Genomic DNA, 16,353 nt, shown 5'->3' with positions numbered 1-16,353 from the left:
ATCGATAAAACAAAAGACTCCATTCTCTCGACTTTACGCCCTATGTACCGTATTGAACCTGATAAGTTAGGATCGTGTTTATTTTACCTTATCGGTAACCCAGATCTACGACAATCTGCAGACTCAGCGCAACTTCTGGTACTTGGAGAAGCGGGGCCTTTCGAACCGACTTCAAGCTCGATCTCGGTTGAAATCGTATTCGTACGATTGCTGTTTGCCAACCGCAAAGTTTGACGTGTCGCGATCTAAGGAGCAAAGGATGAAGGGGACTGAGGAGGAAACGCGAGGAACGGGACGCGAATAACGACGATCGGATTTGCGAGTCCGTCGAACGTTCACGTTTGTTGAATCCAGCTGGAGCCCTTGAGACGACGCGGCCGAGATTAGTCTGTCTTCTTCGGGTAAGCGCGCACGCTCGCGCAGAGTCGGTGAAGGGTTACCCGTATTTAATTAAACTGTTACTTCGCATTGATTGCCAAACTTGGGCCCTGGGCCGCTCGCTGCAGAGAAGATTATCGAAGTTCGCCGCGCTTCTACTCAGGCCATATCGAGAGGCTGCCAGGCAATCTCGAGCCAACTTCCAGCCACGCGATAGCGCGCAACCTTCTTTGTCAGCCCCACTTTATTACTACCTTCCGAGCAAGCCGATGCAGTTATCAGCATCCGTATCAGGAAAAAGTTTAAAAAAATTTCAAAGTTGAGACCGTATAAGCATGGAACAGCCGGTTACCACCACTTTCAACAGGTAGATTCTAGACTGTTCCATAAATCTGTCAGTTAAGAGTAAAGTAACACTTGAAACAACACAAAACAAGAGAAAGACTATATCTAAAAGACAATATGCTAATTATTACTGTCATCGTACAAGGAGGAGCAAATAATCGTAATCGTTCATCGTTAATTGCACGCTGAGAACTTTACATTCGCAGACGTTATTCTGAACAGCGTAAAACAAGTTCCGCGATCGATCTGGATTGCTTATGGCGATGTATGTAATAGATACGCTGAATGGACGACAAACGATAATCGCGATAGCGGTGCCGCAAGAAGCTAGTTAGTAGGAGTTCCGGTTTTACATCGTGATAGTGACAGGAACGTAACAAACTGTTAACTAGCTCCTTGTGGTAAGTATCTGTGATCGGGAAAAGAAAAGTTCGGAATGTGGCGCTCTCGTCCCGCACGATCACCCGCTGCAATGATTTGACGCGAGGTGAAGTAGCTGCAGCTGCAGTTTCCCGCAAGTTTGCGCGATGATCTTGGCAGGGATGTAATATCTAACCGGTAAGCGGTTTAGTGATACTTCGGGACAATGTACTTCAGTGAACACTGGATAATCCATCGTGCATAACGCATCGTGTTAATACTGTCGACTATACATGTGTTTCTCTATTGGAAATAACACACAAAGATCTCGAAAATCAATGATTAGATATTTGGAATTTTATATTATGGGACTGTTTAAACATAATTTTAAATTTATTCTGCAACGCGAAGAATTTATCAATTTATTGTATTTTTTACATTCTTTATTATAGATATTATAGATTATTATTGGTATTAAATTTAGCTTTTGCGATTTTAAAGTATTTATATATTATATTATTACTGTGCTAAATTTTATTTTCAACGAGGCAAGTTTAAAAGATTTATAATATTCGATCACACGTAGATATTTTCAACATAAGGGTGCACCAAATTGCATACAGTTATAGCGTGTTCGTAACCCACGTCATAATCTTGTCAAGAACATTGGGAGTTGCGTGTAAGCGATCTCAGAGCAATTGGTAGTTACGGGGGTAGCCATTGCACGTTCGTTGCGATAGAGAAGAGTCTTCCAGGGCATCCTTCCCTCGCACTCTATTCGCGCTACCCTACTTGCTGAAACGCAAGACCAGCGTCTCCTGTCGATCGAGGGGTAGGCGAACGCGAGCAAGAGGGAGTTTCATTTAAGTTAGAAATTGCTTCTTCCGTAGCGATGATGGGCCGCAAATTGGGCGCGAAACAGAACGCGAAGGAGAGGAGTCTCGAGCGCGGACGAGATGACGAGAGACGAGACGACGAGACGACGAGAGGACGCGACGAAACAAGAGAGATGCGTGAACGAAAGAAAGTATCGATTTTTTTATTTATGCGCCTGTTAGCGAAAATATAGTCAGCGTGAATGACGGACCTAGTACTAGCTACAATTCGAAAAAACAGCATCGTGATATTGTAATATAGTATCGCTGCTGGAATGAGTCGCGCTGGAGTTTATCACGCGATGCAACGATGAGACGTCGTCAGTTGTAGGATCAAACGAAGTGTTAACAAGCGTCTAACCCATCAGAGCAGAACTGATCGTTACGGAGATATTCGCGATGATAGACGCTCGTTAATGCGAGGCGACACAGATGAAATCCGATATTCTATATGAGTAACAGAGGACATTTTTTTGTGTATCAAAGTGCCCAGTCATTCTTCGATATAACGAGCCGTGATTATCAGAACGGCGACAAAAGCCTGCCCGTTACTAAAGGATATTTGATAAATTGTCGTGCGCGACGCTATCACCGGTGTGTAAATATAATCGTAAAATACGTTGATAAGACATGAAGAGCAATAACGTTCAGTAATAATTTTAAAAAAGTGCTACAAACATTATTTATCTATATTTAATTATAATTATTGCAATGTATATAGACGAATTTTGTTGAGAAAAATCCATATAGTAGAAAGAGGGAGGGAGCACTAAGAAGTTTATAACACGTAAAGGAGAATTTTCGGAAGGTACGACGGGAGTTCTTTCTTCATGTGAATATCGGAGGAAACTACGTGGATTAGAGTGCACGACTGGAATTTTGCGGCGAAATCCATTTCTATGCCGGAACTATGACCGACCCAGGAGGGCTTTCAACTAGTACGAATGAATACCCCGAAGGGGGGATTACTTCCGTCTCATTAACGTGACTCGCGATTCCGCGCGCGGCGGAATTGAGAAATTCGTCACGCCCGCCGCTCGTACAAACTGACTGAAAATCCTAATTCATTCGGCATTCGACGATGAAAACGACGATTGCGCCGACTGTTAATCAGAGAATGATGTAACATGGTTCATTTTGTGATCGTCTTTCGTCGCAAATGATTTGTGTTTATTATTTCTCATCTACTTAAACTAAAGGTTTCAAGCAAAAAAATTCATGATACACTGGTGACAATCGAAGATATTAGTAATTAGTGTAATTATAATGTAATGTAATGCGCAATCAAAATATCAATGAACGCTTTTTTATTTATTTGTAAAGAATTATTTAGTACACAGATTAAGTTTAATAAATGTAGTCATGGAAATAGTCCAACCAAATCGATTTCTTTAAATTAAGATATGTAATTGATTGCAATCAGACTAAATTTTTGGGATTAAACGAAATAATTTTCATTCAGAATTAAATTGTTTCACTGAAATAAACGTAAATAAGATATTTTGATTCAAATAAATCATTTTCTCTGTGTAGAAGTATAAATAATGCATATTATCAATTGATATACACAAAGAATTACCATGTAATTAATAATTTAATTTAATTAACATAAAAGAAAACGATATCTATACAAATCCGATATCTATCTACGAAAATAACAACGTAAAAATTATTTTTCGATTCAAGATATTTTTTGAAAGTCTATCCTATCAAAATTTTTAAAACACCTTCATAAAATATTTCTATTTTCTTAAATTTATCAAGTGTAATGTAACCACTTTAACTTGTAATATATTCTTAATCTAAGATATATATTCTCCACGAACATTAACGTAGGTTTTCTCATAATTCAAATCGAAGGCAAATGTCATCTTGGTATGATCGAAGGCGTCGCTATTAATCCAGGACGCTTCATGGCGCACTGTGCAACGATAATGTAATCATCTAATACGCTCCCCCGGATGACGCGATGATTTCCACTGTCATGCTAATCCGCGTAGCCCGTAATTGCGCGTTTATGCGCACTCGAGAGCTGGATTGACCTCGAGCATTATGCGTCCAGGATGTGTCCGGAGTCTGTCATAGAGAGGGAGGAGGAATGGTAGGAATTATTTGCTCGTGGAAGAATAGAAGCGTATGATGGATGGCGCCAGCGTGTTGTCACGTTGAGGGAATAGATAGAGGTCGTCATGCTGGAGATTGAAATCCGCAAGTTTCTCCCGCTTTCCTTTTCATCTCGTTGAGGCGCGGAGTCGTCGCAGTCATTATGATTCAGCTGAAATCTTAATGGAGTATCGAGAATTGCGGTAGGATGTATATTACGAGCCTCACCAGCCTCGCATTACGCCCAATAAAAGGGGAGACTCCACCAATCGCGTATCTTTTTTTTCCGGAAACGAAAGTCGCACCGGAGATTCGATGCTACGTCACGCGCGCTCACTTTACTGCCGCATGCCATGATACTGCGAATACATCTCCATTATAACACTTTTATTTATTCGCGGAAGTTTCTGTATTCCTGCGGTTCATGGTGTATATATTTAGGCATCATCGAGAAATCGTCTTTATCATTCTACCATCCGTGAATGAATCCCCTATTACAGGGGATTATGTGATATGCATCGTGTTGCGACATTGCACGGACATTTGTCTTTTTTCTTTATTTTTTTTTATCGACTGATACAGTCGATAGTGATTCCGCGATGAATTGATTTACTCGTCTTACGCCGCGACTGCAGTGATAAATACCTATCACGCGCAAGTGTCCGCTATGTTGAGTGCGGAGTTAGCCATAGCTAGCTGGTTTCCAGGTGGTACGCGTTGGATGAAGGTGGTGCAGGATGGGCTAGACGGGCTCCGAGATATGGTGTATACCTTCGGAGCGATACGTCATCCCTGACAAGCCGGCGTGCCGATAACCCCCCGTCTACGACAAACCCCGTGTGTGGCCTCACACCTCATCGCCGCAAGAGCTATCCATCATGTTTGAGTAATGTAGGGGAACGAGTTCGCGTTATTGCGAATGACCGACTCTGTCGCACGTGTCCTTTTACCGTTCTGTCTCTTCCCATGGATTATCTTCAAAAGATTTGTTCCGTTAACGCGATCAACTGATATCATCGTACTTTTACGATGGTGTAACATTGTCTATCGCGATTTTGCGATCTATAACTGGTTGAGCAAAAGGAAAGTGAAAAAAGTATGACCTATATTTGAGGAAGTTATAGGGGAGACCAGGGCTGGTTGTCATAATTTTTGCTTAGTGATTTTTAGAAAAAAGTGGATGCATGATTTTGAAACATTTTATATATATATATATGTATATTAGGTGTTGGAATTAATTCGTAGCGTTTTACAAGTGATGGGAAGTACTTTCATTAATGTATTTTTTAATGCTCATGTGAAATAAATAACATTCTTTCATTAAAAAACGCTACGAATTAATTCCAACACCTAATAATATACTTCCTTACATCTTTTAGATATTAAAACAAATATTCTTGAATTCATCATCGTACAAATAAATAACTTAAATCAAGTTGCGAAAATGTGATAGCTCTAAGTTCTAGATTAATTGTCACACGTTCTAAGTAGTTTTTTTGTTATGGATAACACGTATAAAATATACAATTTTTATTTTAATATTAATTTTATATTTTAAGAAATAATAGCAATTATATAGTATTAATTACAAGCAAAATAATTACTTTAATCATAAAGTACGTAATTTATAATTGTTTTCATACTGCAGTTTCTATGAAAAATACATAAAGAAACATACATATCGATATGAGATATAATTTATTTATAAATATATATTTTTTTAAATATATCGATCTAAAGATTAAAATTGATTGTTATCTAATTCCGACTTATTTTGGATAATTCCACACAGCTATTTTTAATAAAAGAGATTGTATTCACAAACTTTGTCAGTATAATGATTAAATTAGTGTAACAAAAATTTTCTAAGACACGTCATTTTCTATGAATACAGGGATATCGCGATTAATAATGTCAAAAATCTAAAAATTAAACAATAAAACAGATAATAAGAAAAATTTACTCACCAACTTTATTTTCTTAAAAAGTCGTTGTAAATAATATATACAATGCTTTTGATGCAAACCATGTTACACAATAAATTAATATTTATCAACAATCTATATAGTAAAAAAATGAAATTTTTCTGCCATGTACTGATGGAATTATAAGTATTTTGTTAATCAACTTCATACGACAATCAGCTCCGGTCTCTAAATCGCGACATGTAAATTATATTAGCATTTGGATAATTCTTTATTTCTTATTAGAAAATGCTGGTTACAGATACATTTTTTTTTATTGGATTAATAATATTTATTGTTACCATACTTATTACAATATGAAATATTGCGAATAAATATATATATAAATAAATGGACTTACCGTTATGGACGAGCAGCGCAGAATCACGAGCAACAGTGATAAGGTCACTATCAGTAAGAGTTTCGTCAGATGCGTTACCGGAAGTCGGTGTGTCGCTGAGACCGGCACCACTGCCGGGCATATGATACAGGGGATGTTGTTGTTGTTGATATGCACGCTGTTTGTGTTGGCTTGTGTTGTAATGATTATGATGGGATTGGTTGGTTTGATTATTTTGTGGATAGGCTCGACTACGTAAACTGGAGGTATTATCCTCACCCTCGCTGCCACTTAGACTGTAGGCCGGATAAAGCCGTCCCTTCCCTGAAACAAAGGTCGAATTGATTATAATACTCTTTTTAATACTCCTATAGTTAAAGTTTTTTAGCGATAATAATAAATTCTTTCTAGAAAACTACTTTAAAATGTTAATTAGGAATGATATTGACAATAAGTGTATTAATTAATTTAATTAACGATTTCAAATTTGCTAAAGGATCAGTTTTATAAAAATTTTATTTGAAATAAAATAATAAATGGAATAAATATATTTCCTGATTTACAATTAAAATTGTAAATTAGGAGATATATTTATTCCATTTATTATTTTATTTGAAATAAAATTTTTATAAAACGCATAACGAATAACGTTAAAATAGAGTAGTCATAAAATATATCGCTGTTTAATTTCGAAATTCGCTCTATCGTGGCACGAGATCTGATGGTTTGCGTTTGTCACAAAGAGAACAAAATACTGCTGATATCTTAGTGCAAGCTGTCGCAACATCAGAAAGAGATCGGCGAGACGGCCGAGGACGCAAGAACGTGCAACGCATTAGGAGACCCCCGAGGATCTCCGCAAGGAGGAGTTGGGAAAACAATCCTGGCGTCACGCACACTTGCACAAATAGTAAAGAAACGCGAGACTTCCGCATCCTTCGGCGCTGCACGGAGATCGTTCGAGGGGAAATATCCGGTGCGGACGTCTTTCTTTTGGATACTCGCGATTTGGCTCTGTGATTTCATCGCTCCTACCTTACTTAAAACGGTCCCGAGAGGACTGATGTTTGCGTGACACCTTAATGTTTTTTTTTCCGGGACAATAATAGCGCGTAAACGCGAAGCTTCCGACTATTGGAGGAGGCTAATCGATCCCAAGAGCGTGCTCCTAGTTGTCATCGTTTTGGAGATATCAGGAATGTGGATTCCCCGTGATGCCAGACGTTGCGTGACGATGAATGAGAAAGGAAACCGGTTTTCGGCGACGAGACAGAAAAATGAGGAGAGAGAGAGAGAGAGAGAGAGAGAGAGAGAGAGAGAGAGAGAGAGAGAGAGAGAGAGAGAGAGAGAGAGAGAGAGAGAGAGAGAGAGAGAAAGAGATCGCAAACTGGTACGTTATGGAAAAAGCTGATGGCGCGACGACCCGCCTCGTTATGGCGATGCCTTCAGGATAAATCGCGCGAAAACTTTGATCGATGTCTCCCGCCTTTGACCTCTGACTCTTCGCGCGGCTTGTGCGGGGTCTTGCATCAGCGAGCCATGCTATCGGGACATCGATATCGCCAAGTCGGTTTTCTTTCCTGAATCGGCGTCTTTGATACGCCGCTGGCCGATCGATCGACCTGTCGCCAAGAGTTACGTCGCGTTGGAGAAAAAAGAGGCAGAGGGGTTCGTTAGCATCTCGTTGAGAAGCGAGGGATGAGAAATCGTGTTTCTCGATAACCCTGCGCTTCCTCCGCGCCGAGACAAAATGGTTTATGGGTGGACGTGTATCAGTGTCCCAACGACGGAATCGATTATCGACAAGTTCGTGGACGCTGAAGAGAGAGAGGGAGAGAGAGAGAGAGAGAGAGAGAGAGATCGGATGGAAATTGCAATTCGATTAACCCTTGATTTGATTGCGTGTTCGATATGAAGCGCACAGAGTTGTATCTTTTTAATTATTTTAAATTAAGCAGTACAGTTATGTAGTCTCCTTTTCGTTGAAGCATTCCGACGGATTGATAAATATCGTTTCTGTTTATCTTCGACGTTGCAATCATCGGCTCCTTTTTGTTGTGCCTCGGATTTGAATACAGTATGGCTTTACTGGAAGGCTCTTCTCTGCGTGATGGATGAAGTTACAGCGAAATGCAAATGTTATTAGTGGTATCTATCGGTAGCGCGTAATTCGACATTCAATTATGGTTTGCGCCGTATCGGACATAATGCATCGTACGCTCATCACGATCTATATACATATATATGCCATACACCCTCGTGTGTACAAATAATCTTCTGACGCGGGATGGACGCCTATAAAGGAGATTCTATTCAGCAGTATTGTTAAAAGCAAAAAAGGTACCGTTACCAATCACGCGACGCAGCGGTTAGAGGGGTCCATTATAATTAGGTTTGACCGTGCATACCGTTAATGGACACAATATACGGAGCTGCGTAACAACGCGACTCATCGCTAACCGAATTATTCTGTCACTCCCTCCGTCAATCTTGCATCCTCTTCCCCTCCCCTTCCATTTCCGTCGTTGCTTCCTCCTGTCCCATTGTTTACTTTTGTCCGTCCATCCTCCAAACGGCCCCAGGCTAAACAAACTTACGGGGTTTTAACGCTTAACAAGCTTAGTGATTTTGTAATTGGGTTACTGTAGTCTGCCGTGAATGGAAATCGTAAAAATTCTTATACCGACAGGTTGCAGCGAGGTTGCAGCGATTCTCCGCAACTCCTTTGTTGCTTGCGATTATGAGGTCCCCGATACGTTTTACTGCATATCGAATAAACCATACGTAAACACGTGCTTCCAACGGTAAACGACGTCCGCATATTACGTGCAACATTAAACCGCGCATTCGAGAGGATAACCCTGATATAAACCTTACACGCGTTCGCATCCCGTAGGTTGCAAGTACCAAAGAATATCTTTCGGTGCTTTAAATTTTACAGCACACCGAATACCTATGTCGCAGATAAATTTTCAACATATCGAAAAAGTCATCTAGGTATTAAAAATGATACCTAGAAATTTTATTGCGAATTCGTAAAAAATAATTCTTTTTAAAACAGTTTTCCGAAATGAAAAAAAAACGTAAAATACGGACATATATGTTACATTGATATAAAATAATATTATCACATTTTCTTTAAAATAACGTAAGTGATTCCTTATTGAAGGCTTCTTTATTGAAAAGGATTGAGATCTGAGTCCATGTCGTAAACAAAATGTGAGAAGGAAAACCTAGACGCGGCATGAAACGATTTCGTATACGTGGATACTTGCTTAAACATTTTCTATTTTCCTGCGATAAGTAAGATTCTCTTCGAATTTCACGTATCCATAATACATTATCGGGTTACCATAGGGGAGCATTGTGGCCACCATAGAGACTCCGTTCGTATATCGAGTACTCGTATGTGCGCGTGTGTATGAAAGCTTGTAAATTTCTTCGTAACCTTCAACGCGGATTAGGTTAACCCCTATAATATCACACCATAATTCCCATATTACCGCAACTAGTGTGTATGTGTGTGTATTATGTACACGCGCAGTAATCTATACTTCCATAAATACAATGTGCGATACATGGAATTTATTAAATATGTATGGCGAAGAAACGATAAGTAAAGATGTATGATTTTGAATATCTCACCAATTTGCAATTAATAAATAGTGAGAAAATATACTCCTTTTATTTTTTTTCTCGATGTATTTTATGCAATTTTCATATTACATATGATAAAAAATTGACGCGCTTCTGCGACATTTGACTTTGCAGCAGGTTCAATTTCGTGCACAATATGTCGCTTGTTTTATATATTTGAACATGCAGATGGATAATATTCCGCAATGAAATATCGTGACAAACGTTACGACGTTCCGACACGCACAGATAACGGACTTATAAAATATCTTTCGGTAACGAGAACAGTGAACTTTTCGTGCTAGTTATGAGGTATAGATACAGTACATTAATATATTTATATAGTTGTGTGTGTGTGTGTGTGTGAGAGAGAGAGAGAGAGAGAGAGAGAGAGAGAGAGAGAGAGAGAGAGAGAAAGAGAGAAAGATATATCATAACTATAACCGAAAGTATAAATGAGCAGATAACATACTTTGAAATCTAGGACAAGAGGATTATATATAATGTATACATATAATCTATTAGATTATTCACATGCAATTTAACTACATGATTTAATTATGTATTTCGCTAGTCATTTCGGTAGTCATTATTAATTCATAAATGTAGCGGATTCACAACAGCGAATTTACTTAAAAATATAAATTTTTATGTTATCAATGAATCCAGAATTTATGTAGCTTGCGTTATATGAGTCCGTTTATTAAATCTATTAGGTCATAACTATGCTTTCTTTGTGCATATTGATCTGTCATTTTATTAATCAATTATGATTTTTTAATATATTGATTTTCATCGCTTAAATAATATTGATTTTTATAGCTCTGCTAATTTTCTACGATATGATATATATAACCTATTATTTTATTTATTAATCAATAATAATACATTTTTTATTAGTAGCAGATTTTAACTTTACATGAAAATTATTTAACTTCTTTTTAATATAAACAGTTAATTCGTGGAGAGGAATAAAATTGTGTGTGATTTTAATAAAGCAAGAAGAATGAGTTGCTGCATATTTCGTGATTTTAATTTCTGGTTTTATTAAAACCAGAAGAAAAATTTTTGATTTATTAAAACCACACAATTTTATTTCACTCGAAATATAAAAATTCAACGAAAAATAATAGCAATAAATTTATTTATATTTATAAATATTTTTCGATGAGAATAGAATAAAGCTCATTTATCAAACAGACGTTCGATATGCAATGATATCCTGCTATTCGTCAAAATTACAATAATTTAATATGCAAGGAACGGAATATTCAGCGTTTGTATTTTACAATAAATGTTAAATGTAGATAACAGATCGGCTGGCACGCGGCTTTAATACTTATTTTTCGTACGTCGACATTGTCGATACGACGCTCAAATAAATGGGATACATTATCAATAGTATTATTCCTCGAAATACGAGTATCAACAAGTATCAAGAGAAAACACCATCGCTTCTTACGAATAATTAGCAATCATACTACACGCGATTAATTTGCACGATTAATGATCCGGCTATTTACGAAACGCAGATATTTCGCGCGGTTGATTTATTTTAGAAATCCAAATAGTAGAAAATAGAAGTTATAAATTAGCATTTTATAATGTTGACAATCAAATAATTATTTCTTTGGAAACAAATATATTTCGCGTTTGAACTTTTCGTCGATATAAATGTACTTTGTGATTGTCTTTAAATTGAGCAATTAAAGCAGTGGAAAGTCATCATAATATATCAGACGATATAATTTCGGATGATCTATCGTGTCTTTATTAATTTCATTTTATCACTCGTATCACATGGTACAGTAAAGTAAAAAGATCTTTGATATTGCCAAATTTTTTTACGATTTGTAAAACGTCACAACCTGTTTCACTAAAACAAATACCATCGTAATTAATCTTGTATTGTAACATTTTGTTATCATGTAACATAAATACTATGTGTTTATCAATGTAGATCGTTGAAATCCTTTGCCGTTCAAGGTTTGTTCATTATGCTTATTCGCGAGTGATCGTTGCGTGTGTCAAATGAGCTTAGCGATCCGTGCGATCGTATTTTTCTGTCGTAATACAGCAAAGTACGTAATCGCGTGCGATTAATATCGGGAGTGTCATGCAAAGTGACGCGTGATTATCGTATTCCGACGATTGGTGTGTGCACGATTGTAATTGACCGCATTAACGCGAGTGTTAAAAGTATGAGGAAATTGGAGAGGAGGAGGAGACCTGGAAATCGGGATCTACAGCGGAATAACTATGGAGTGAATAATTCATTATTTTTTTATTTTATTTGTTATTTGCAAAATTAATTGATTACAATTACGTGAACAATTACTGTTTTTTTACATTTATTATTTTGGAATTATAATTTGGATATATTTGTTTTTACAAATGTATGTAAAAGTATGACTCTATACTGTTGCGCGTCGGTGAATGAGAAATTACGTCTTACTTTTTTCAGTTTGTGATTCACAATGAATCTTATGGAAATTGTTTGAACCATGTATAAGATAATGTACATATATTAAACATAAGGATTTTACAGATGAATAATATATTTTATAGAGCCAATATCTTAAAATGGATGGACTAAAACACATTAGCATTAATATTTAATTAAGATACATGCACGGTTACTGAATTATTATATTGTGTATAAATTCTAGAGATATCTTGTAAATAGAACACGCGTAAAAAATAATGAATAATGACCCATATATATCTCCAAGCATTTTCTATACAAATACAATTTTTAAGAAATGCAATAGAAAAAACATCATAAAGATATGATATATTAACAATGACATTTGATTATTTTTTTAATATTAATATATTGCAATTAATTAAATTTTTAAGTTTTATTAATTATTGTCATTGCAATTGATTTATTTAATGAAAAAAGCATGCTAGTCACGTTTATGCTTATGATATACCGATTTATGCTCTTTTACAGTTTATTTATTCACATTAATAATTTAATTTAATTTTGTATCACTTGAATCTAAATAAAATATCATGAGAGATCAAACCTACAATTAGTGTTTATAATTAACATGTCAATTGGTCAATGACCATTGTTATAGTACATGTAATAATTGTACATAAAAAATTAGTAAATAAAACCTACCAATAGATAGTGAATAAATATTGAAAAATTAATATCGCCTGAATTGTGAAAATTGGTGATAAATAATAGATTGATAACAATTATCTGACGCGCGAATTATATAATTTCGGCCAATTTTGATTGTTTATAATAATTTGAAAACCATTTTACCTTGACATTCGAAAAATCTTTTGATTTCAATTAACTTCTTGAATATTGAAGTATTATACGAATAAAATACTTTATACCGATAATTATCTAATATTATATTTTGAACAAAAAGGGGAGGGGGGGGATGCAGATCTGTATCTGACGACTTTATTTTCGTAAGAGTATATATAATCGCAGCTCACTGGATCACCGAATAAAAAGAATTCTACTTTGCCGTTTGTCTCTCTCTCTCTCTCTCTCTCTCTCTCTCTCTAGCAAGTCCGTTTTTTATCTTGGATTACATCGCAGATAAAAAGATTGCATCGCCGATAGGACAGTAGTGTCCATTGCGAGATTGGATCGGATGTTTCACGATCTTTCTGGTAATGGCGACCGAGCACACTGTCCGGGACGCCAGAATCGTCTTTGGATTAATCGATTTGCGCCAGTGATAGCATTCCCGAGACGAGACGGAGAGTACGCGTTTCACTTCCTCGATTTCTATTCGCTCGCTAAATGGAAAGAGCTTACGTCGATATCGCTCGAATTGAGGCTTACGGTTTTCTTTCTTCGTGGATCGAGGACGTTCAATAAAAACTAGCCCCTACTATTTCGGCACAGGCTATTTCGTAAAATGTATAGTACTCTTGATAATATGATTCTGTCACAAAATGTAGCTTATAAAAATAGATTTGTTATTTTATATTATTATATACAATATATATTAATTTACAAAAACAAAATGTGAATAAACAAGAGCGAATAAAATAAGAGTACAGGCGTTGTCGGTGGCAAAGTAATAAAATACGGATGCTTATTATATTTTTTTGTTTCATAATTTAATATAATCATACGTTTCGACTCACTTTGGAATAATGTTGCAAAATTCCATACAAAGAAGACATCATGAAACTATGAATCTTTTCAAAAATTACAATAATTTTAAATTAATTCGTTAACATTTCACATAATATAAATGCTTACACTAGAGAGTCAGAAATATGAATTTATGGAGCGTATAATTGAAAGCAGTTTTCTTTTTTCCTGTTCGATAATATTATTTATTTCAATTCTTTAAAATATTATTGAGATTATTTTTTGATATTATTAATCTAAATATAATTTTATTAATATAAAAACTATTAAAGTAATATTATTATAACATTTTTATAAATATTTAAAACAGAGCCTCATCAAAAGTTGAGTGAAAATTCCAGTGTGCGAAATTTTATTCGCAACTCGTTTGCAGAAAATTCATGCCGTAATCTCTCGTCACACGTGTCTCACGTGTGAATGAATTTCGAGGACGAGATGTGAGGCGAAAGAAATAAAACAACGAATAAAAACCTCATCGCGCAAGTCGGTATCTTCTCCATGGAAGGTGGACAGTGTGCACAGTGATGCACAGTGATGCACACACGAGTGCAAACTTCGCGTGCTCGCACAACCTTTCCACGCTGCATACATCGTCCGCCCTGATATACCGACATAGAGTATCGGCCAATTATTTACGCTTAATGTCGTATTTGCACGAAGCGGAGCGGAGAACAAAAGGCAACGAAGACGAAGCTCGGACGGATGCGCGAAACAGTTTTCGCCGTAACAATTCCTAATGAAAAGTGAATGGCTGCCGATAAAAGTCGAGAAATACCACCATTTGTGGTCTCAACGACTATCCGGTTTTTGTGAGCTTTTTTAAGCCAGCAGAACTGGTATACGGATGCCAACACGCTCGCTTACGCTCCGTCTTCGTTCTTTGCGTTTCATTCCGGTCTCAATTACGGATGTATAATTATAATATTTGACGTGATGATAAAAAAATTATGACGTGAAATGAGTTTGCGTTTTTTGCAAATTTTATTAAAAAAGGGATCACGCATAAAGTTATTTTTACATTTAAAATAATTTAAAAAAAAACTATAATATATAGAAAGATCATGATGTTGTGGAAACCTGTATTTTAAATTAGGCTAAGAATTTGTTACTGTCATTATTATCATCTGTTAACTTAATCTGTTAACTTAATCTGTTAAATTAATTTGTATTTTAATACATTCTCCATTTTTTATATTGGCATACAAGAGAGATTTCCCATTCTTTGTTAAGAGTGATTGCAAATTCTTTTGTTAGGAATTATTAATCAATTAGTCTGAAAGCAACCTCTATTCCTTCTCGAAGTACTCACACGTGCAGGTAGGCAACTATAGGAATATAGTCCTCGATTATAGGAAACTGTTGATTACTTAGCCACGGTATTAATACAACATCGCCAATATTGGCAGATTATCGGTATCAGATGCTCGTATTATTGCAGCGGCTGATTATTCCGATGTCAACAGCTCCAATATGCGCGTTACCTCCGGAACTGGTTTTCACTTCGAGGGGGAGGAAAGCGTATAAATACGCGAGAGGGAGACCCCCGTTGCTCGTGCCTGCTAGGAGACGTAAAACTCGGGATTACGGTATGCGGCTCGTTTCGAGATGTTTGCGCGAAAAAAAGAGGGTGAAGTTGGTGGATCGTAAAGTTCGAGATTACGCCGTTCGGGTTTAACGGGGCAGAGCTCAACGCTCCCCTCTCTTCCACGCGAAATTTGCATGAAACTGTTGTAAGAGATCTCGCAAGAAAGTGGCAATGAAGGTGCAAGATATATAGGCATCGTTACTGGACTGACATAGAGGAGAGGCACGTACAAATGGGAGCACGTTCTCGAAGAAGACGATGCTAAGGTACAAACCGTAAAAATGCGTCGTAAAAAAATGTCGAATGTCAGAGACGCGGGTATTAAAGCATTTCGCGATGAAAACGCGACGCCGCGCCGTTTCATCGTCGTATCGCGAGAATCCACGCGGTCGGATAGTCGCGAGTGAAACTTTGCAACCCTAATGAAGAAATAAAGGCTGAATTCATTCCGTAGGTACTTTTTATTTAAATTCGGAATTATTCTCGTGAAGAGCATCGTTGGCCGTGTGTACTCGTTCGCGTATTAGTTTATGCAAAGCAGGATCGTTGGGAGACCCTTTTTCGGAGCACCATTAGACGAAAATGCAAATGAGAAGCTCGCATCGGTTACCTTTCACCATCGACCGGCACGG

The 16,353-nt window shown here is 36.9% G+C and overlaps 1 protein-coding gene and 1 long non-coding RNA gene across 11 annotated transcripts in view; one reads left to right on the top strand and one right to left on the bottom strand.

Annotated features, from left to right (window-relative positions):
- The window catches only part of Ten-m (teneurin transmembrane protein Ten-m), a 569,521-nt gene that overhangs the window by 291,451 nt on the left and 261,717 nt on the right, over positions 1–16,353 (bottom strand). For all 10 annotated transcript variants that reach the window (XM_087416181.1, XM_087416180.1, XM_087416177.1 and 7 more), the window contains one exon: positions 6,387–6,689. In XM_087416181.1, the coding sequence (XP_087272307.1) occupies positions 6,387–6,689 (303 nt within the window). The remainder of the gene's footprint in view (positions 1–6,386; positions 6,690–16,353) is intronic.
- The window catches only part of LOC147906639 (uncharacterized), a 289,343-nt gene that overhangs the window by 58,648 nt on the left and 214,342 nt on the right, over positions 1–16,353 (top strand). The window lies entirely within an intron of this gene.

The sequence above is a fragment of the Acromyrmex echinatior genome, chromosome 19 (assembly GCF_024713525.1).
Source record: "Acromyrmex echinatior isolate Ae372 chromosome 19, ASM2471352v2, whole genome shotgun sequence".
Lineage (NCBI taxonomy): Eukaryota > Metazoa > Arthropoda > Insecta > Hymenoptera > Formicidae > Acromyrmex > Acromyrmex echinatior.
This window is presented reverse-complemented; position numbering and strand designations above follow the sequence as displayed.